General features: G+C 45.8%; 1 protein-coding gene across 1 annotated transcript in view; it reads left to right on the top strand.

The window, feature by feature from the left end:
• ptprsa (protein tyrosine phosphatase receptor type Sa) overlaps window positions 1-23,686 on the top strand; it is a 341,321-nt gene that overhangs the window by 243,019 nt on the left and 74,616 nt on the right. Inside the window, exon 25 of the mRNA XM_039000968.1 lies at window positions 23,577-23,674. Coding sequence (XP_038856896.1) covers window positions 23,577-23,674 — 98 coding nt within the window. The remainder of the gene's footprint in view (window positions 1-23,576; window positions 23,675-23,686) is intronic.

Below are 23,686 nucleotides of genomic sequence, written 5' to 3'. Positions count from 1 at the left end.
CACCCACATTCACACACAGACCCGTTTAACAGTATTGTGGGGACCTATGATGGAACACACCCTCATACACACACAGACACGTTTAACAGCATTGTGGGGACCTATGACGTAACACACCCACATTCACACACAGACACGTTTAACAGCATTGTGGGGACCTATGATGGAACACACCCTCATACACACACAGACACGTTTAACAGTATTGTGGGGACCTATGACGGAACACACCCTCATACACACACAGACACGTTTAACAGTATTGTGGGGACCTATGATGGAACACACCCTCATACACACACAGACACGTTTAACAGCATTGTGGGGACCTATGACGGAACACACCCACATACACACACATATACAAACACACACCACTTACCTCAACACAAGCCTAGATACACATTTTTTTAAAGGTGGAACACTCACACACACATGGAATATAATTTATGCATAAACACTTTCATCCGCTTAAGGAGGCTCAATTAACCTGTGAACAAACTGTTTTGCTCATGTAAAAATCATGGCGGATTTCAGGCTTAATGTGGTGTTTTTGACATATCCGGTTTCATGACACCAGATATGAAAATCAAGTTCAGAATGCTGTTACTTCATTTGTGTTTCTCCATCTACATCTACAAACCAGCCCTTCACAATAACCATAAGACCCTGTTTCTCTGGAAAATGTACAGACGTTCAAGTTTGGTTTCTGTATTAGAACATCTTTCTCAAAACCCGGTCCTGTACGTTTAGTCCACCGTCCTTCTCCTGACATCACTGTCCTCAAGTATTATGTTGTTCATTATCTCCCGAGTGGCACAGTGGTTAAAGGCACTGCATCTCAGTGCAAGAGGCGTCACTACAAACACTTCTCGGTCTAAAGCCTTGGCTGACATTTCCCTGGCAGTCATCTCTCAGTCATCTCTCAGTCATCTCTCAGTCATCTCTCAGTCATCTCTCTCTCAGTTATCTCAGTCATCTCTGTCTACGCCCAGTATCTTTGTCACACACTCCCCCATCCTTCTCTCTTCTCCTTACTCCCATTTCATGTTTTCCTCTCTCCCTCCCTCCCTCCTTGTCTATCAGTCGTCAATCTTCCGTCGCCAATCTCCAGTCCATCAAAAGTCTCACATTTCAAAGGACCTAATCTCCGGCGCTGCCTGGTGATCCCGTAGTTTGGTGCCGGCAGACTATACTTAGAACCCCCACCCACTTTGTACATGGGACGACAGAGCAAAATCTCACTGGGCTTCCAACACACCCACACCCCCACTTGGCACAGACGTCCGTTCAATGTCTAGTTTTGATGTACATTTGATTGAGTTGTCAACTGATGTGAATTCGACATGAAATCAACAGAAAAATATCACCAGGTCATTGGATTTAGGTTAACAGATTTAGGTTAACAGATTTAGGTTAACAGCGAAAAAAGGACGCAATACCTTTCCGTTGATGACTTTTTGCAAATCCAATCAGTTTTTCATAGATTTTTATTTGGGTTGAAATGATGTGGAAACAACGTTGATTCAACCAGTTTTTGTCCAGTGGACAGACACACACAACTTCCACTATCTGAACCCTTCTCCTTTATCACATGCTGTATTGTAGGGCTCATTCTCCAGTGGACAGACACACACAACTTCCACTATCTGAACCCTTCTCCTTTATCACATGCTGTATTGTAGGGCTCATTCTCCAGTGGACAGACACACACAACTTCCACTATCTAAACCCTTCTCCTTTATCACATGCTGTATTGTAGGGCTCATTCTCCAGTGGACAGACACACACAACTTCCACTATCTGAACCCTTCTCCTTTATCACATGGTGTATTGTAGGGCTCATTCTCCAGTGGACAGACACACACAACTTCCACTATCTGAACCCTTCTCCTTTATCACATGCTGTATTGTAGGGCTCATTCTCCAGTGGACAGACACACACAACTTCCACTATCTGAACCCTTCTCCTTTATCACATGCTGTATTGTAGGGCTCATTCTCCAGTGGACAGACACACACAACTTCCACTATCTGAACCCTTCTCCTTTATCACATGCTGTATTGTAGGGCTCATTCTCCAGTGGACAGACACACACAACTTCCACTATCTGAACCCTTCTCCTTTATCACATGCTGTATTGTAGGGCTCATTCTCCCGGCACTGGCCCGGTAATGGCAGGGAAAATTAGCATTATGGCCTTTTCATGTTAGTTGTCTCTTTTCCTTCCAGTACATTCCGTCGTCCTCCGCCTCTCTCCTCTCAGACTCCTCCACCGTTCCATTGATAAGAAAGAGAAACCTTGTTACAGTCTCTCTCTCGCTCTCTACACATTCTACATGTTATTTTGTCCTCTTCTCCTTTCATCCATCATTTCATTGATTTAAATGTCATTATCTCTTCACTCCGAGACGTTCATTTTAACTGACATTTTAGCAGGGCGGCAAACATTTGCGAACATCCCCATTTAGCTAATAGTGGCCATTGGTTAAATGAGCGTACTCCAGTACACTTGAAGGGCCCTCCAGTACAACCCAATGGAACGTAATGTCCTCAAGCCCATGCCTGCACATTGACCCCAGCCTTGGGTTAGCATGGAATCTGTTTTAGATTAGAATTCAGTTGCTAAACTAGGCTATGTGTGTGTGTGTGAGTGTGTGTGTGTGTGTGTGTGTGTGTGTGTGTGTGTGTGTGTGTGTGTGTGTGTGTGTGTGTGTGTGTGTGTGTGTGTGTGTGTGTGTGTGTGTGTGTGTGTGTGTGTGTGTGTGTGTGTGCGGGCGGGCGGGCGGGCGGGCGGGCGGGCGGCTCCGAGCTGGCGCCCTCTCGTCATTATCTTTAGGTTTATGCTCCGGGTCCGTCTCCAGATTTGTCATTATCTTAAGGTTTGTACTCCAGGTCCGTCTCCAGACTTGCCTGGCTAGTGAAGCACAACTTAGTGGATATCTGTCGTCTCCCCCCTCCAAGCCCACCCCACCCCCCATCTATAGCTGTTAGCTCTCTCTCTTTCTATGTCTCTCTCTTTTCCTCTCTGTCTTTATTTCTCTCTCTTGCTCTCTCTTTCCTCTCCAAATCCAAATTCCATAAGTCTGGGCTCTCGTTTTGCCAGTTCCTGGAGAATAACATTTTCTTCCTGCCAAGCCCTCTGTAGGGAGGCTGACTTTCTCTACCAGGCCTGCAGGAGAATACCCTGCTCTTCCTGCCAAGCCCTCTGGAGGAAGGCTGACTTTCTCTACCAGGCCTTCAGGAGCATACCCTGCCTTGCTTACACACATAGCTTGCATCCGAAACTGCCTCGTCCTCTTGTGTTTAACTACCTTTTCTTCCCACAAGTCCACGAAAGCAGGCTCACACACACACGTCTTCACCCTTTCACCCCTCACCCCTTCACCCCTCATCTGCTTCATCCCCCTCTCTCTGAACTCGTCTGCTGGCTCCATGACCCCCTCTTCATCCCTCTCTCATCCCCCTCACAGACGCTCTTCTTGTCTCTTCATTTTCAATTATTGAGTCAGATTCTCACATCAGGGAAGCCTGACCAGATGATTTACGGGATGTGTTATGTCATGTGTTATGCCATGTGTTATGCCATGTGTTATGTCATGTTTTGTGTGGACCCCAGGAAGAGTAGCTGCTCCTTTCTTAACAGCTAATGGGGATCCTAATAAAATACCAAAATGACACAGAAGAAGCCTGACCAGACGATTTACGGGATGTGTTATGTCATGTGTTATGTCATGTGTTATGTCATGTGTTATGTCATGTGTTATGTCATGTTTTGTGTGGACCCCAGGAAGAGTAGCTGCTGCTTTCTCAACAGCTAATGGGGATCCTAATAAAATACCAAAATACCAAAATGACACAGAAGAAGCCTGACCAGACGATTTACGGGATGTGTTATATTATGTCATGTGTTATGTTATGTCATGTGTTATGTTATGTCATGTGTTATGTTATGTCATGTGTTATGTTATGTGTTATGTCTTGTGTTATGTGTTATGTCTTGTGTTATATTTAAGCAATAAGGCCCGAGGGGGTGTGGTATATGGCCAATATACTCTGCGTTGCGTCGTGCCAAGAACAGCCCTTAGCCGTGGTATATTGGCAATATACCACAAACCCCCGAGATGCCTTGTTATTCTTATAAACTGGTTACCAACGTAATTAGAGCAGTATAAAGAAATGTATGACAAAACATCTGATATACCACGGCTTTCAGCCAATCAGCATTCAGGGCTCGAACCACCCAGTTTATAATGTGTTATATCTGGTGTTATATCTGGTGTTATGTCTTGTGTAGTAGCTGCTGGTCAAATATGACAGTTTTTCCATTTCCTGAAAATAAGATGTTGAAGATACAAGGTTTTCTTCTGACAGTGAACATTTTTACTCAAATTGTTGTTCTCCTTATGGGGTTTGAGGGCTACAGTTAGCCACAATATTCAACGCTAAAAAGGAGTTAACGTACTCAGGTTTTCACCACCAAGTGCCCTTGCAGCCCAGAGTTCTTGAATAGAATGCTTTTGTGGCCCAGAAACTGAACTCTGAACTCTCCTTTCCTGTCCAGAGTAATGGGCAGCTGCAGTGCCATTCTTCAGTGACCTCACATTGACCAAACAGACAAGGTGTGAGGACGACTTCCACAGATGGCTCTCCTTCTGCCTGAGTAGAAAGACAGACACAGACCTAATAGGGTGTAGCTGCGACACAGCCTTTACTGTTGTGGATCTTCTCGACAGACTGTGAACTGTCACAAGTGTTTCCCTTAACTCCAGCTCATCAGCCCAGACTATACAACTGTTGGCGAAATATGCAGATGCTTTTACACAACTTCCACTAGCAATACCTCTCTCACAGATGTCTGGACAAATGGGCTTTTCATTTTACAAAATAAATATAGCCGTTTTCCTTCCTTTCTTTCTGTCGCCCTCTTTTATGATGCCAACCGTCTTACCTTATGTAAGAGAAACAAAATCCATCCAACCGTCTTACCTTATGTAAGAGAAACAACATCCATCCAACCGTCTTACCTTATGTAAGAGAAACAACATCCATCCAACCGTCTTACCTTATGTAAGAGAAACAACATCCATCCAACCGTCTTACATTATGTAAGAGAAACAAAATCCATCCAACCGTCTTACCTTATGTAAGAGAAACAACATCCATCCAACCGTCTTACCTTATGTAAGAGAAACAACATCCATCCAACCGTCTTACCTTATGTAAGAGAAACAAAATCCATCCAACCGTCTTACCTTATGTAAGAGAAACAACATCCATCCAACCGTCTTACCTTATGTAAGAGAAACAACATCCATCCAACCGTCTTACCTTATGTAAGAGAAACAACATCCATCCAACCGTCTTACCTTATGTAAGAGAAACAACATCCATCCAACCGTCTTACCTTATGTAAGAGAAACAACATCCATCCAACCGTCTTACATTATGTAAGAGAAACAACATCCATCCAACCGTCTTACCTTATGTAAGAGAAACAACATCCATCCAACCGTCTTACCTTATGTAAGAGAAACAACATCCATCCAACCGTCTTACCTTATGTAAGAGAAACAACATCCATCCAACCGTCTTACATTATGTAAGAGAAACAACATCCATCCAACCGTCTTACCTTATGTAAGAGAAACAACATCCATCCAACCGTCTTACCTTATGTAAGAGAAACAACATCCATCCAACCGTCTTACCTTATGTAAGAGAAACAACATCCATCCAACCGTCTTACCTTATGTAAGAGAAACAAAATCCCTTTCTGACTCACTCCTGGTTATGACTGCTGAGGCCAGGAGGCTTTATACAGGAGTTTCAATCGAGCAAGAGTGATGGACACCCGTGGCAAACAAACAACTCTCGCTGCCACCGCGACACTGATTGGAATTTGCCGGTGGGTGGGAGGAGGGTCAGGGTGTACTGCTGAAAGTGTGTGGCCTACTTTCCCCCTGCCAGACACTCAGGACCCCCCCCCCTGAGAAGGACCTCAGAGGAGAACCACCATGTTGCCTGTACAAAAGAACACAAAGATCAGAGAGTAATAACATTAGTAAACATTTTGTGAATAAGTGAAGGGTTGAGATACTTTTGTCTCTCTCTCTGTATGTGTTTCTTCAACTGTTTTATTTTTAGGTTCAGTATTTTCATAGACTTGTTTTTGTTTATACTGTACGTTTGCTATCCTTCACAGATTCTGGTCTGAGCAGTCCTCTATGTGAAGCCGATTTTGACTATGAAAGTGTCACGATCGTCTTCTTTAGAAAGAGTGGACCAAGGCGCAGCGTGTGCAAAATACATCTTCTCTTTATTTTGAAGAAGAACAAACAAAACAAAACAACAAAATGACGAACGTGAAGCTATAAATGACTAAGTGCAAACATGCAACATAGACTAGACATAGACAATTACCCACAAACAGCTAAAGCCTATGGCTGCCTTAAATATGGCTCCCAATCAGAGACAACAATAACCAGCTGTCTCTGATTGAGAATCAATTCAGGCAACCATAGACTTTCCTAGACACCTACACTGAACACTAACCCATCTACTCTATTTAACCCCCTAAACCATACAACACCCTAGACAATAAAAAAACACACAAACTTCCCCATGTCACACCCTGACCTAACTAAAATAATAATGAAAACAAAGATAACTAAGGCCAGGGTGTGACATAACCCCCCCCTTAAGGTGCGAACTCCGGGCGCACCAGCATAAAGTCTAGGGGAGGGTCTGGGTGGGCGTCTGTCCACGGTGGCGGCTCTGGCACTGGTCGTGGTCCCCACCCCACCATAGTCACTACCCGCTTTCGTAGCCTCCTCCAAATGGCCACCCTCCACCTTAACACCACTGGATTAAGGGGCAGCACCGGACTAAGGGGCAGCACCGGACTAAGGGGCAGCACCGGACTAAGGGGCAGCACCAGGATAAGGGGCAGCACCAGGATAAGGGGCAGCACCAGGATAAGGGGCAGCACCAGGATAAGGGGCAGCACCAGGATAAGGGGCAGCACCAGGATGAGGGGCAGCACCAGGATGAGGGGCAGCACCAGGATGAGGGGCAGCTCCGGACTGAGGGACGGCAGCTCCGGACTGAGGGACGGATCCTGGCTGGATGGCGGATCCTGGCTGGCTGGCTCTGGCGGATCCTGGCTGGATGACGGCTCTGGCGGATCCTGGCTGGATGACGGCTCTGGCGGATCCTGGCTGGACGGCTCTGGCGGATCCTGGCTGGACGGCTCATGGCTGGCTGACGGATCTGGCGGCTCATGGCTGGCTGACGGATCTGGCTGCTCATGGCTGGCTGACGGATCTGGCTGCTCATGGCTGGCTGACGGATCTGGCTGCTCATGGCTGGCTGACGGATCTGGCTGCTCATGGCTGGCTGACGGATCTGGCTGCTCATGGCTGGCTGACGGATCTGGCTGCTCATGGCTGGCTGACGGATCTGGCTGCTCATGGCTGGCTGACGGCTCTGGCTGATCCTGTCTGGCGGAAGGCTCTGGCTGATCCTGTCTGGCGGAAGGCTCTGGCTGATCCTGTCTGGCGGAAGGCTCTGGCTGATCCTGTCTGGCGGAAGGCTCTGGCTGATCCTGTCTGGCGGAAGGCTCTGGCTGATCCTGTCTGGCGGAAGGCTTTGGCTGCTCCTGTCTGGCGGAAGGCTCTGGCTGCTCCTGTCTGGCGGAAGGCTCTAGCGGCTCCTGTCTGGCGGAAGGCTCTGGCGGCTCCTGTCTGGCGGACGGCTCTGAAGGCTCATGGCAGACGGGCGGCTTTGCAGGCTCAGTACAGACGGGGGGCTTTGAATACTCAGTACAGACGGGCAGTTCATGCGGCGCTTGGCAGACGGACAGTTCAGGCGCCGTTGGGCAGACGGGCAGTTCAGGCGCCGTTGGGCAGACGGGCAGTTCAGGCGCCGTTGGGCAGACGGGCAGTTCAGGCGCCGTTGGGCAGACGGGCAGTTCAGGCGCCGTTGGGCAGACGGGCAGTTCAGGCGCCGTTGGGCAGACGGGCAGTTCAGGCGCCGTTGGGCAGACGGCAGACTCTGGCCGGCTGAGACGTACTGTAGGCCTGGTGCGTGGTGCCGGAACTGGAGGTACCGGGCTGAGGACACGCATCTCAGGGCTAGTGCGGGGAGAAGGAACAGGGCATGCTGGACCCTGGGGACGCACATTAGGCCTAGTGCGTGGTGCCGGAACTGGTGGTACCGGGCTGAGGACACGCATCTCAGGGCTAGTGCGGGGAGCAGCAACAGGACGCACAGGACTCTGGGGACACACAGGAGGCTTGGTGCGTGGTGTAGGCACTGGTGGTAAAGGGCTGGAGACACGCACCATAGAGCTAGTGCGTGGAGGAGGCACAGGGCTCTGAAGACGCACAGGAAGCCTGGTGCGTGGTGTAGGCACTGGTGGTACTGGGCTGGAGCGGGGAGGTGGTGCCGGAAATACCGGACCGTACAGGCGTACTGGCTCCCTTGAGCACTGAGCCTGTCCAACCTTACCTGGTTGTATGCTCCCCGTCGCCCGACCAGTGCGGGGAGGTGGAATAACCCGCACCGGGCTATGTAGGCGAACCGGGGACACCATGCGTAAGGCTGGTGCCATGTAAGCCGGCCCGAGGAGACGCACTGGTGTCCAGATGCGTTGGGCCGGCTTCATGACATCCGGCTCAACGCTCAATCTAGCCCGGCCGATACGTGGAGCTGGAATGTACCGAACCGGGCTATGCACGCGTACAGGAGACACCATGCGCTCTACTGCGTAACACGGTGTCTGCCCGTACTCTCGCTCTCCACGGTAAGTACAGGGAGTAGGCGCAGGTCTCCTACCTGACTTCGCCACACTCCCTTTAAGGCCCCCCCCAAGAAATTTTTGGGTTGTACTCACGGGCTTCCAGCCTTGCTTCCGTGCTGCCTCCTCATATCGCCTCCTCTCGGCTTTAGCTTCCTCCAGCTCTTCACGAGGGAGGCGATATTCTCCCGGTTGTGCCCAAGGTCCCTTACCATCCAGTATCTCCTCCCATGTCCATGAATCCTGTGTAGGTGGGTCCTGTTGCCACTTGACACGCCGCTTGGTCCTAGATTGGTGGGTAATTCTGTCACGATCGTCTTCTTTAGAAAGAGTGGACCAAGGCGCAGCGTGTGCAAAATACATCTTCTCTTTATTTTGAAGAAGAACAAACAAAACAAAACAACAAAATGACGAACGTGAAGCTATAAATGACTAAGTGCAAACATGCAACATAGACTAGACATAGACAATTACCCACAAACAGCTAAAGCCTATGGCTGCCTTAAATATGGCTCCCAATCAGAGACAACAATAACCAGCTGTCTCTGATTGAGAATCAATTCAGGCAACCATAGACTTTCCTAGACACCTACACTGAACACTAACCCATCTACTCTATTTAACCCCCTAAACCATACAACACCCTAGACAATAAAAAAACACACAAACTTCCCCATGTCACACCCTGACCTAACTAAAATAATAATGAAAACAAAGATAACTAAGGCCAGGGTGTGACAGAAAGTTAGTCCGCATTTAGCTCCTGTGTTTGTCCTCTCACATTATTTTAGATTTTCTAGCACTTCCCCCATTTACAAAGTTTATTTCCCACATATTGTAATTTCAGCACGAATTTCCTTTTTTTGTAGGCCAGCTGTTTTGACTTTGGTTGTATTTTCAGTTGTGATATTCTCACAGAGCTGTTTGGCTGCGCATTAATCCGTTATACGTAACCTCTGCTATCACTTCTGCTGATGTAGAGAAATTGGGTTTTTACAGGAGTTCTGTCTTCTCACTCCCCTCCCTCCCCCCCTCCCTCCTTCCTTTCCTCCCTCCCTCCTTCCTTTCCTCCCTCCCTCCTTCCTTTCCTCCTTCCTTTCTTTTCTCCCTCCTCCTTCCTTTCCTTCCCTCCCTCCCTCCTTCCTTTCCTCCCTCCCTCCCTCCATCCCTCCCGCCACCATTGCTCTAATTCCAATCTGAACTGACAGGGTCTTTCTGCACTCTACTAGATAACGATCAGAATTAATTAAAGACCCTGGCAAACAATGGTTCGACATTTGATCGCCTCTCGCGGAAAAGGAGCAACGAAGAAAAATAGAGGAACACGTTTGTTCCCTCCAACTCTCAGACACACAGAGTGTCTTTTATAATAAACATTTAGAAACAGGCTCCCCCTAGTGGCCAGGGCTATCAAAAGGAATCAGGCTCCCCCTAGTGGCCAGGACTATCAAAAGGAAACAGGCTCCCCCCTAGTGGCCAGGGCTATCAAAAGGAAACAGGCTCCCCCCTAGTGGCCAGGGCTATCAAAAGGAAACAGGCTTCCCCCTAGTGGCCAGGGCTATCAAAGGAAACAGGCTCCCCCTAGTGGCCAGGGCTATCAAAAGGAAACAGGCTCCCCCCAAGTGGCCAAGGCTATCAAAAGGAAACAGGCTCCCCCCAAGTGGCCAAGGCTATCAAAAGGAAACAGGCTCCCCCCAAGTGGCCAAGGCTATCAAAAGGAAACAGGCTCCCCCTAGTGGCCAGGGCTATCAAAAGGAAACAGGCTCCCCGCAAGTGGCCAAGGCTATCAAAAGGAAACAGGCTCCCCCCCGAGTGGCCAAGGCTATCAAAAGGAAACAGGCTCCCCCCCGAGTGGCCAAGACTATCAAAAGGAAACAGGCTCCCCCCGAGTGGCCAAGGCTATCAAAAGGAATCATTATTTCCCAGGCGTATCGACTGCGGCTCTGAGATTGGAAATGTGTAATTAGACGCTAGTTGTGTTTTTCAGAGCCAACTGATCTCAGCTGTTGATTGCTGGGGGGAAACGGACGACTTCCATATTGGAGGATGGGCGGGGGGGTAGAGTTGAGAAAGAGGGAGGGGGGGACAACAACTTGTCCTTGAGAGAATTTGCATGCAATTGGCTCGAGTCAATACACACAGTGGAGACTGCTGCTGCTGCGTATAAAGAAGAAAATGGATAAGAAAACAAATTGGATGCGATCAACTCGTTTGTCTTTGGCAGGCCCAAGAACAATACTGATTGTGTGAGTTAAGCGTTAAGCAAAGGAAGGATGGAAAATGACATTGCTTTGCAAACCACAGGGACAGAAAGACATTCACAAATGGACGTGCTCAGCCATGCCGTAGAAAACAGGCGTGCTTAGCCATGCTATAGAAAACAGACGTGCTTAGCCATGCCATAGAAAACAGACGTGCTTAGCCATGCCATAGAAAACAGGCGTGCTTAGCCATGCCATAGAAAACAGACGTGCTTAGCCATGCCATAGAAAACAGACGTGCTTAGCCATGCCATAGAAAACAGACGTGCTTAGCCATGCCATAGAAAACAGACGTGCTTAGCCATGCCATAGAAAACAGACGTGCTTAGCCATGCCATAGAAAACAGACGTGCTTAGCCATGCCATAGAAAACAGACGTGCTTAGCCATGCCATAGAAAACAGACGTGCTTAGCCATGCCATAGAAAACAGACGTGCTTAGCCATGCCATAGAAAACAGACGTGCTTAGCCATGCCATAGAAAACAGACGTGCTTAGCCATGCCATAGAAAACAGACGTGCTTAGCCATAGAAAACAGACGTGCTTAGCCATGCTATAGAAAACAGACGTGCTTAGCCATGCCATAGAAAACAGACGTGCTTAGCCATAGAAAACAGACGTGCTTAGCCATGCTATAGAAAACAGACGTGCTTAGCCATGCTATAGAAAACAGATGTGCTTAGCCATGCCATAGAAAACAGACGTGCTTAGCCATAGAAAACAGACGTGCTTAGCCATGCTATAGAAAACAGACGTGCTTAGCCATGCCATAGAAAACAGACGTGCTTAGCTATAGAAAACAGACTTGCTTAGCCATGCTATAGAAAACAGACGTGCTTAGCCATGCCATAGAAAACAGACGTGCTTAGCCATGCCATAGAAAACAGACGTGCTTAGCCATGCTATAGAAAACAGACGTGCTTAGCCATGCTATAGAAAACAGACGTGCTTAGCCATGCCATAGAAAACAGACGTGCTTAGCTATAGAAAACAGACTTGCTTAGCCATGCTATAGAAAACAGACGTGCTTAGCCATGCCATAGAAAACAGGCTTGCTCAGCCATGCCATAGAAAACAGACATGCTTAGCCATGATATAGAAACAGACGTGCTTAGCCATAGAAAACAGACGTGCTTAGCCATGCTATAGAAAACAGACGTGCTTAGCCATGCTATAGAAAACAGACGTGCTTAGCCATGCCATAGAAAACAGACGTGCTTAGCCATGCCATAGAAAACAGACGTGCTTAGCCATAGAAAACAGGCTTGCTCAGCCATGCCATAGAAAACAGGCTTGCTCAGCCATGCTATAGAAAACAGGCTTGCTCAGCCATGCCATAGAAAACAGACGTGCTTAGCCATGCTATAGAAAACAGACGTGCTTAGCCATGCCATAGAAAACAGACGTGCTTAGCCATGCCATAGAAACAGACGTGCTTAGCCATGCCATAGAAAACAGACGTGCTTAGCCATGCCATAGAAAACAGACGTGCTCAGCCATGCCATAGAAAACAGACGTGCTTAGCCATGCCATAGGAAACAGGCTTGCTCAGCCATGCCATAGAAAACAGACGTGCTTAGCCATGATATAGAAACAGACGTGCTTAGCCATGCTATAGAAACAGACGTGCTTAGCCATGCTATAGAAAACAGACGTGCTTAGCCATGCCATAGAAAACAGGCTTGCTCAGCCATGCCATAGAAAACAGACGTGCTTAGCCATGCCATTGAAAACAGACGTGCTTAGCCATGCTATAGAAAACAGACGTGCTTAGCCATGCCATAGAAAACAGACGTGCTTAGCCATGCCATAGAAAACAGACGTGCTTAGCCATGCTATAGAAAACAGACGTGCTTAGCCATGCCGTAGAAAACAGACGTGCTTAGCCATAGAAAACAGACGTGCTTTGCCATGCCATTGAAAACAGATGTGCTTAGCCATGATATAGAAACAGACGTGCTTAGCCATGCCATAGAAAACAGACGTGCTTAGCCATGCCATAGAAAACAGACGTGCTTAGCCATGCCATAGAAAACAGACGTGCTTAGCCATGCCATAGAAAACAGACGTGCTTAGCCATGCTATAGAAAACAGACGTGCTTAGCCATGCCATAGAAAACAGACGTGCTTAGCCATGCCATTGAAAACAGACGTGCTTAGCCATGATATAGAAACAGACGTGCTTAGCCATGCTATAGAAAACAGATGTGCTTAGCCATGCCATAGAAAACAGGCTTGCTCAGCCATGCCATAGAAAACAGACGTGCTTAGCCATGATATAGAAACAGACGTGCTTAGCCATAGAAAACAGACGTGCTTAGCCATGCCATAGAAAACAGACGTGCTTAGCCATAGAAAACAGACGTGCTTAGCCATGCCATAGAAAACAGACGTGCTTAGCCATAGAAAACAGACGTGCTTAGCCATGCTATAGAAAACAGACGTGCTTAGCCATGCTATAGAAAACAGACGTGCTTAGCCATGCCATAGAAAACAGACGTGCTTAGCCATAGAAAACAGACGTGCTTAGCCATGCTATAGAAAACAGACGTGCTTAGCCATGCCATAGAAAACAGACGTGCTTAGCCATAGAAAACAGACGTGCTTAGCCATGCCATAGAAAACAGACGTGCTTAGCCACGGAAAACAGACGTGCTTAGCCATGCCATAGAAAACAGACGTGCTTAGCCATAGAAAACAGACGTGCTTAGCCATGCCATAGAAAACAGACGTGCTTAGCCATGCCATAGAAAACAGACGTGCTTAGCCATAGAAAACAGACGTGCTTAGCCATGCCATAGAAAACAGACGTGCTTAGCCATAGAAAACAGACGTGCTTAGCCATGCCATAGAAAACAGACGTGCTTAGCCATGCTATAGAAAACAGATGTGCTTAGCCATGCCATAGAAAACAGGCTTGCTCAGCCATGCCATAGAAAACAGGCTTGCTCAGCCATGCCATAGAAAACAGACGTGCTTAGCCATGATATAGAAACAGACGTGCTTAGCCATAGAAAACAGACGTGCTTAGCCATGCCATAGAAAACAGACGTGCTTAGCCATAGAAAACAGAAGTGCTTAGCCATGCCATAGAAAACCGACGTGCTTAGCCATAGAAATCAGACGTGCTTAGCCATGCCATAGAAAACAGACGTGCTTAGCCATGCCATAGAAAACAGACGTGCTTAGCCATGCTATAGAAAACAGATGTGCTTAGCCATGCTATAGAAAAAAGATGTGCTTAGCCATGCCATAGAAAACAGGCTTGCTCAGCCATGCCATAGAAAACAGACGTGCTTAGCCATGATATAGAAACAGACGTGCTTAGCCATAGAAAACAGACGTGCTTAGCCATAGAAAACAGACGTGCTTAGCCATGCCATAGAAAACAGACGTGCTTAGCCATAGAAAACAGACGTGCTTAGCCATGCTATAGAAAATAGACGTGCTTAGCCATGCCATAGAAAACAGACGTGCTTAGCCATGCTATAGAAAACAGACGTGCTTAGCCATGCCATAGAAAACAGACGTGCTTAGCCATAGAAAACAGACGTGCTTAGCCATGCCATAGAAAACAGACGTGCTTAGCCATGGAAAACAGACGTGCTTAGCCATGCCATAGAAAACAGACGTGCTTAGCCATGCCATAGAAAACAGACGTGCTTAGCCATGCCATAGAAAACAGACGTGCTTAGCCATAGAAAACAGACGTGCTTAGCCATAGAAAACAGACGTGCTTAGCTATAGAAAACAGACGTGCTTAGCCATGCCATAGAAAACAGACGTGCTTAGCCATAGAAAACAGACGTGCTTAGCCATAGAAAACAGACGTGCTTAGCCATAGAAAAAGGAAAAAACAATATGGGCCCTGGACAGAAGTAATGTACTATACAGTGAATTGGGTGCCATTTCAGATGCAGCCCCACTCTTTGTGTTGATACAGAGAAGGTTTTGTCAAGATGAAAACAGACTACAAATGCCGTTTCTTGGAGCTTCCAGTAGGGTACAGTTCATTACCTAACTCACAACTGTCTCCATATTAACCAACTCTGAGCACTGTGGGGTGTATTCATAAAACCCTTAGCACCAGGCTAATAGCAGGCTAATAGCTCAAATGAATGGTAGTAAACTTATACTAGACTGCTATTATTTACTATTCCATGCTTTAGTTAAAGTAATGAAGCAGGTATCAATCCAATGCATATTAATTTTCTATAAGTTTAAATAAACACTGTTATTTCTGGTTTAACATATGCCAGTAGGCTACTGTAGGTTACCTTTTGGGCCCCTGAGTGGTCCAGCGGTCTAAGGCACTGCATCTCAGTGTAAGGTGCGTCACTTCAGTCCCAGGTTCAAATCCAGGCTGTATCACATCCGGCTGCGATTGGGAGTCCCATAGGGTGGTGCACAATTGGCCCAGCGTCGTCCGGGTTTGGCTGGGGTAGGCCGTCATTGTAAAGAAGAATTTGTTCTTAACTGACTTGCCTAGTTAAATAAAGGTTAAATAAAAAACAATATATCTCATGTTACAGTTCCTCTCTCCAAACCAAACAGTTAAACTGCAAGTGCTAGCGCTGTCCTGGACATTATTTAACTTACATTACATCTGAGACAGTACTTTTGGCTGTAGATAGGTACGGAGGTGGCCTACTAAGTGTTTGAGTACACACTCTCTGCAACTAAAACACTGAGAGCACACTTCTTTTGGTCTCTCTAACAAGCTGCTATAGTTTTTTTTTCTTCAAGGCGAAAAGAAGCAGAGGTAGCGTCCTCATTTGCATACCCATCTGTTCTTTTCACTTATAGCTGGTGTTACCTTTTCCGTTATAGCTGGTGGGAAAAATAATTGACAGTCTAAGTTCATTTGCGGTGCAGAATTCTTCCCTTTTTTAACCCGCGTTCGGTCTTTATAAATGCACAATCCGACGATGATTAATAACAACATGTTTCCAGGCGATGCCAGAGGAGAGCAGCGTGCGAAGTTATTTAAGTCAAAAAACTGATGTGTGAGCAAACAAATTAAAGAGCTTGTCAAAATGCATCTATACCACGGGGGCTTGCTAATACTGTTCTCCCCATGCAAGGCTTTGTCTATTGAATAAACTTAAAGCCAGACTCAGTAAGTCCCATTTACATATTTAGTATTCATGAAATATCAAACTGTCTTGGCGACAAAACAAAACCAGTCAAGACATAATGTAAACAAATCCAGGCCAGGCATAATGTAAACAAATCCAGGCCAGGCATAATGTAAACAAATCCAGGCCAGGCATAATGTAAACAAATCCAGGCCAGGCATAATGTAAACAAACCCAGGACAGACATAATGTAAACAAATCCAGGCCAGACATAATGAAAACAAATCCAGGCCAGACATAATGTAAACAAACCCAGGCCAGACATAATGAAAACAAATCCAGGCCAGACATAATGTAAACAAATCCAGGCCAGACATGATGTAAACAAATCCAGGCCAGACATAATGTAAACAAACACAGACCAGACATAATGTAAACAAACCCAGGCCCGACATAATGTAAACAAACCCAGGTCAGACGTCATAACCTGCTCTATCTGAGAGTTCTCAAGCGGCTGCTGGGCCAGCCACCCTTCCATCAGTCAGTATCACACAGCTGGGCCAGCCACCCTTCCATCAGTCAGTATGACACAGCTGGGCCAGCCACCCTTCCATCAGTCAGTATGACACAGCTGGGCCAGCCACCCTTCCATCAGTCAGTATGACACAGCTGGGCCAGCCACCCTTCCATCAGTCAGTATCACACAGCTGGGCCAGCCACCCTTCCATCAGTCAGTATGACACAGCTGGGCCAGCCACCCTTCCATCAGTCAGTATCACACAGCTGGGCCAGCCACCCTTCCATCAGTCAGTATCACACAGCTGGGCCAGCCACCCTTCCATCAGTCAGTATTACACAGCTGGGCCAGCCACCCTTCCATCAGTCAGTATCACACAGCTTGTGTTCTCGTTTGCTTGTAGCCTACAAGCATGTAAGGTACTCTACTGTATTGTAACATGTTCATTTACAAGTGGAGTCAGCTATGAACGTTACAGCAGTAAAAGGTCATTCTAGCGGTTAAGAGCGTTAGGCCAGTAACCGAAATGTTGCTGGTTCAAATCCCGAGCCGACTAGGTGTAAATCTGTCAATGTGCCCTTGAGCAAGGCACTTAAACCTAATTGCTACTGTAAGTCACTCTGGATAAGAGCGTCTACGCAATGACTAAAATGTAAATGTTGGCTGCCTACTGCGGTGCAACGGTGGCACCATTATCAACGGTAAGGAGGATACCTAGTCAGTTGTACAACTGAATGCCTTCAACTGAAATATGTAATCTGCATTTAACCCAACCCTTCTGAATCAGAGGTGCAGGGATACTGCCTTAATCGACATCCACGTCTTCGGCGCCCTTGCTCAGGGGCAGAACCACATATTTTTACCTTGTCAGCGTGAAGATTCGATGCAGCAACTTTTCGGTTACTGGCCCAACGCTCTAACCGCTCGGCTACCTGCTGCCATAGCAACATTATCTGCTTGATCTCTTGCAGTGCAAACACCTGCCTGGAAAAGTCGACTCTCAGCAACTATAGGGTTGAATTGTAAAATACATTTGCCATCAAAAGTTTGCAATAGTAAATTCAACATCCAAGAGGAAAACTACTAGCCGGCTAGCAACTCCAGCAAAGTTTGCAACTAACATGCTGACCAGAGCACTTGTGCGCATGTTGAGTTTTTTTACGCCCACACCAGATGCGATGAAATCAAATGTTGTTTGTCACATGCGCCGAATACAACAGGACACGCAGGTTGAAATATCAAAACGAACTCTGAACCAACTATATTAATTTGGGGACAGGACAAAAAGCATTCAACATTTATGGCAATTTAGCTAGCTAACTAGCTTGCTGTTGCTAGCTAATTTGTCCTGGGATATAAACATTGGGTTGTCCTGTACTCCGACAATTAATCCACAGATTAAAGGGTCAACCGAGTATGTTTCTAGTAATCTCTCCTCCTTCAGGCTTCTTCGTCTTCTTTGGACTTTATATGCCAGTTGGCAACCAACTTTAAGGTGAATTACTATTACCAACTGGACTGGAGTGTGGACCTCAGTTCATCTTTCAATCATCCACGTGGGTATATGCTCCTAAAAACCAATGAGGAGATGTCACATGGGTATATGCGCCTAAAATCCAATGAGGAGATGGGAGAGGCGGGACTTGCAGTGCTTCAAGCGTCACAAATAGAACCAAGTTCTATTTTAGCGCCTGGCTACGCAGATGAAAGCTGATACGCGCAATCAGTGTGGGTGCTAAGATTGAATAATATATATGTGTACATATATTTTGCAGCTCTTTATTATCTAGCTATAACTGGCATGTTCACGTGTCTCATACCATGAGCAACTGATCATGACCTCACCACCTGGGTGGTCTTAACCAATCATAGCGCAGTATGATAAAGCGGTAAAATGCATGCAATTACAATTCAGTGTGTTTACACATATGAATATTACACGTTTATTTGTCTGTAGGCTAATCACCCGCCGGTAGCTAGCTTGCTTCCTTTATCAGTAGACAGAGCTGGCTTTCGTGATTATTAACCATAGTGTCCTGCATGCGGGATACAAAAATATGGTGCAGCTAGCTAAAGAATATTCTCAATCCCTTGCTGAATCAAAATCACCCACAATTCCTTAAGAAGCTCAAGTTAGCAAACATCAACGCAACTTTGTAACAACAGACCCGCGCTCCTACGCATCATCAGCTGTCAGACACAGACCGACGCACAGACCAGCTGATCGCTAGGAGCCAATATTACACTTTTATTCTGTATCACTCAACTCTCATTTATAATGAGTCTTGTAATGAGAGGGATATAGCTAGATATACGGCATGTATTGATGATGTGTTGTCGTGGATGGATCAGAGGAACAAGAGAAATGATCAATACGCCTATGTGTCATAATTACATGGAGAAATCGAATTTGGAAAGAAAGCTGCTGAATGTATAATTCGTAAAACCTTCATTTTTATCACTTTAAAGTGACACAAATGGCAAATTCATATTTAATCTATACATTTCGAGATGTAAAAACAAGTGACATTTTATTTGGGACTTACTATAAGTATGTCTTTAACCTCTTAAATGTAACTACATGTCATCTAAAATGTAATCTATGTAATCGCCGAAAGTAATTATTTATCATGAGGGGACCATAAACAATAACTAGTAATGCTGCATACTATTTATTTTTTCTGGTAAAAATAGTTATACATTGCTGAGGTGTAGTCCCTTTTGAGGACATAAGCTCAAGTACAGTACAAATATGATACAAATATGAAATATTTTACATTAAGTATTTCCTATGAATAAGACAGGAAATGACATAGAGAAAGAGCAGATCTACCCCCTACTCTTCCTCCTCCTCATACTCTTCCTCCTCCTCCTACCCTTCCTCCTACTCATACTCTTCCTCATCCTCCTCTTCCTCATTCTACTACTCTTTCTCCTCCTACTCTTACGCTTCTTCCTCCTCCTCCTCTTCCTCATCCTTTCTAAATCAAATAATAAAAACACTAACTATAAGATGTCACCTTCCTTGTAACTGTAAAATACGTATTTGTATGTTTAAAATAAATAATTGAAGAGAACAGTTCTTATAGGAATCTTAAGAAGGCTGTTTCATTTGGCCTCACAAAGGATTGTCAGATTGGTTCACTTATCGAATCAACTAAGGCATGCTATTACTGTGTATATAATCAGTGCTTGAATTGAGCCGGTGCTCGCACCTCTAATTTTTAAGCACTTCACTACCAGCATCTCTTATGCTCTAAAATAGTCAGAACTACTGTTGGATAACTGGGTTATTTACTCAGTCAGTGGGTCTTTACAGGATCCACCTTTTATTCTTGTTATGTTGACATTCTTTCTCAACCATTCCTCTAACACAACACAGCATGTCCATTCATCAACTAGAACGGTACCGTTCAGTGCCTCAACCTCCATTAGTCCCAGTGGCTTTCGAAAGTATTCACCCTTTTTTTCCTATTTTATTGCATTTTTCCTATTTTATTGTCTTACAACCTGGAATTAAAATTGATTTGGGGGGGGGGGTTGTATCATTTGATTTACACAACATGCCTACCACTTTGAAGATGCAACAAGCAAGAAACAAACAAGAAATAAGACCAAAGAAATTAAAACTTGAGCGTGGGTAACTATTCCCCCCCAAAGTCAATACTTTGTAGAGCCACCTTTTTCAGCAATTACAGCTGCAGGTCTCTTGGGGTATGTCTCTATAAGCTTGGCACATCTAGCCACTGGGACTTGCCCATTCTTCAAGGCAAAACTGCTCCAGCTCCTTCAAGTTGGATGGGTTCCACTGGTGTACATCAATCTTTAAGTCATACCACAGGTTCTCAATTGGATTGAGGTCTGGGCTTTGACTAGGCCATTCCAAGACATTTAAATGTTTCCCCTTAAACTACTTGAGTGTTGCTTTAGCAGTATGCTTAGGGTCATTGTCCTGTTGGAAGGTGAACCTCCGTCCCGGTCTCAAATCTCTGGAAGACTGAAACAGGTTTCCCTCAAGAATTTCTGTGTATTTAGCTCGTTCCTTCATCGTTCCTTCAATTCTGACCAGTTTCCCAGTCCCTGCCGATGAAAAACATCTCCACAGCATGATGCTGCCACCACCATGCTTCACTGTGGGGATGGTGTTCTCGGGGTGATGAGAGGTGTTGGGTTTGTGCCAGACATAGCGTTTTCCTTGATGGCCAAAAGCTCAAATTTAGTCTCATCTGACCAGAGTACTTTCTTCCATATGTTTGGGGAGTCTCCCACATGTCTTTTGGCAAACACAAAATGTGTTTTCTTACTTTCTTCTTTAAGCAATGGCTCTTTCTGGCCACTCTTCCGTAAAGCCCAGCTCTGTGGAGTATACGGCTGAAAGTTGTCCTATGGACAGATACACGGATCTCCGCTGTGGAGCTTTGCAGCTCCTTCAGGGTTATCTTTGGTCTGTTTGTTGCACTCTCTGATTAATGCCCTCCTTGCCTGGTCTGTGAGTTTTGGTGGGCGGCCCTCTCTTGGCAGGTTTGTTGTGGTGCCATATTCTTTACATTTTTTAATAATGGATTTAATGGTGCTCCGTGGGATGTTCAAAGTTTCAGATATTTTTTTATAACCCAACCCTGATCTGTACTTCTCCACAACTTTGTCCCTGACCTGTTTGGAGAGCTCCTTGGTCTTCATGGTGCTGCTTGCTTAGTGATGTTGCAGACTCTGGGGCCTAACAGAACCGGTGTATATATACTGAGCTCATGTGAGAGATCATGTGACACTTAGATTGCACACAGGTGGACTTTATTTAACTAATTATGTGACTTCTGAAGGTAATTGGTTGCACCAGATCTTATTTCGGGCTTCATAGTCAAGGGGGTGAATCCAAATGCACTTTTCCGTTTTACATTTTTTTGAATTTTTTTAAACAAGTCATTTTTTTCATTTTACTTCACCAATTTGGACTATTTTGTGTATGTCCATTACATGAAATCCAAATAAAAATCAATTTAAATTACAGGTTGTAATGCAACAAAATAGGAAAAACGCCAAAGGGGATGAATACTTTTGCAGGTTACTGTACAAGTCCTTAACCAACAATGCAGTTTTAAGAAAAAAAGTGTCAAAGTATTTCCTAAAATAAACTGAAGTAAAAAAAAAAAAAAAATGTTTTAAAGCATCAGTGTGGCAGATGTGTTGTTGCCTACCCTTACCACCTGGGGGCGGCCCGTCAGGAAGTTCAGGATCCAGTTGCAGAGGGAGGTGTTTAGTCCTAGGATCCTTAGCTTAGTGATTAGCTTTGAGGGCACTATGGTGTTGAACGCTGAGCCCCTAGTCAATGAACAGCATTCTCACATAGGTGTTCCTTTTGTCCAGGTGGGAAAGGGCATGGTGGAGTGCAATACAGATTGCATCATCTGTGGATCTGTTGTGGTGGTATGCAAATTGGAGTGGGTCTAGGGTTTCAGGGATAATGGTGTTGATGTGAGCCATGACCATCCTTTCAATATCTAGGTTAGTTGGAAAGATGGTAGTGGTGGCAGAGTGCCACAGACACTGTGCATGAATTGCCTTCAACCGACTGCGCAGGTTCTGACATTTTGGGTGGTGTTGGGACTGATGAGTGGCGTCCATCTTAAGGGCCCATTGTTTTGGCTGATTGTTTGGGAGGCCCAGCGGACAGCCATAAAAGGTTGTCTGTGAGTGATCCTAGCGTCTGTGAGCAATCCTAGCGTCATGCTTTCTTACCCTGGCTGACTTATGTGGAGCATCTCACTAACCCCTGACCTTTGATCCCTAACCTCTGACCCCTCTAACCCTGTCCAATGGGGATGGGGCCCTCTCTTGAAGAAACATTGTAGCACAGGCTTGGTAGATATACCAACTCAGTGGCCTTTCTGCCCTGAGATTGGAAGTTTTAAGAGTACAACCCCGACCCGATGCGTCTCTTCTTGGCACTCAGCATTAAGGAGATAGATTGGGGGTACACGCTACAGAAACGGGTAGATAACTAGTGTATCTAGTTCATATACTGTAGATGCACTTGATTGTGGCAAAAGTTAGACTGCATGTTCCTATCTAAATATATTTTTCAATAAACAAGAGGCAGATGGGAAATGAGACTGTACGGTGTTATTTTGTGTGAAATACCACTACAATGAGGCACTGTTATTTCCGATTTGTTTTAGCTGCATTTGAAATATTTGCACCTCTGGATATATTTTCACAAGCTGCTTTTATGCTATTGTTAATAGCACTTCCTTGTCACAGTGACTCGGTTAAGAGAACACTCTCGTTTCTTTCCTCAAACCCCAGCATAAAAACGAATTCCTTTTGTTTCTGTGCACTGAGGAGTGAAGAGCAATTGATGTCAACATTGCATCATATTGGTTCAAAAGGCTATAACTCAAGGGGTGTTTTTTTTCTCTCTTATATTATTTTTGCCGTCAAAAACCGAGGTTTGTTTCCTTCCTTGTCTCTGTTGCCAAGCTATTAAAAGCTGCGTCTCTCTGTAGACCTTAGAGGAATTAGTCTGGGTTTCTTTCTCACAATAGCAATCACCCATTGGTTATCCTTTATTTTCAGCTCTACGTCGTGTGCTGTTACAACTTAGGGGAATAGTAGTGAGTGTAGGGGAATGTTGAGCTCTGGTCTGGTCTCCAATGTATTCCCTAACATCGCCCGTCAACTCCATACGGACAGTGTGTTTGAATTCCAGAATGTTCCCCAGTATTCCCTCCTCCCTGTCCTTTCTCTCTTCCCCCCCTCTCTGTCTCCACTGCAGCTAGCAGAAACACATTACCCACAACTCCCCATGTCCTGTCATTCTCCAACTTTTGGAGGGTTTTAGCCTCTCACTTTGAATGGCAGCTGTACTGACGCACTTTCTTTCCATCCCTCCTTTCTCTCTCTCTGTCCGTTTGGGGAAAAGGTATGATGAGTCATCCCCCCATCCCCATCGCGGAGCTGGCTGAACACACGGATCTTCTCAAAGCCAACGACAACCTGAAGCTCTCCCAGGAGTATGAGGTGAGTTGGCTA

Source organism: Salvelinus namaycush, chromosome 9 (genome assembly GCF_016432855.1).
Source record: "Salvelinus namaycush isolate Seneca chromosome 9, SaNama_1.0, whole genome shotgun sequence".
NCBI classification, from domain to species: domain Eukaryota; kingdom Metazoa; phylum Chordata; class Actinopteri; order Salmoniformes; family Salmonidae; genus Salvelinus; species Salvelinus namaycush.
This window is presented reverse-complemented; position numbering and strand designations above follow the sequence as displayed.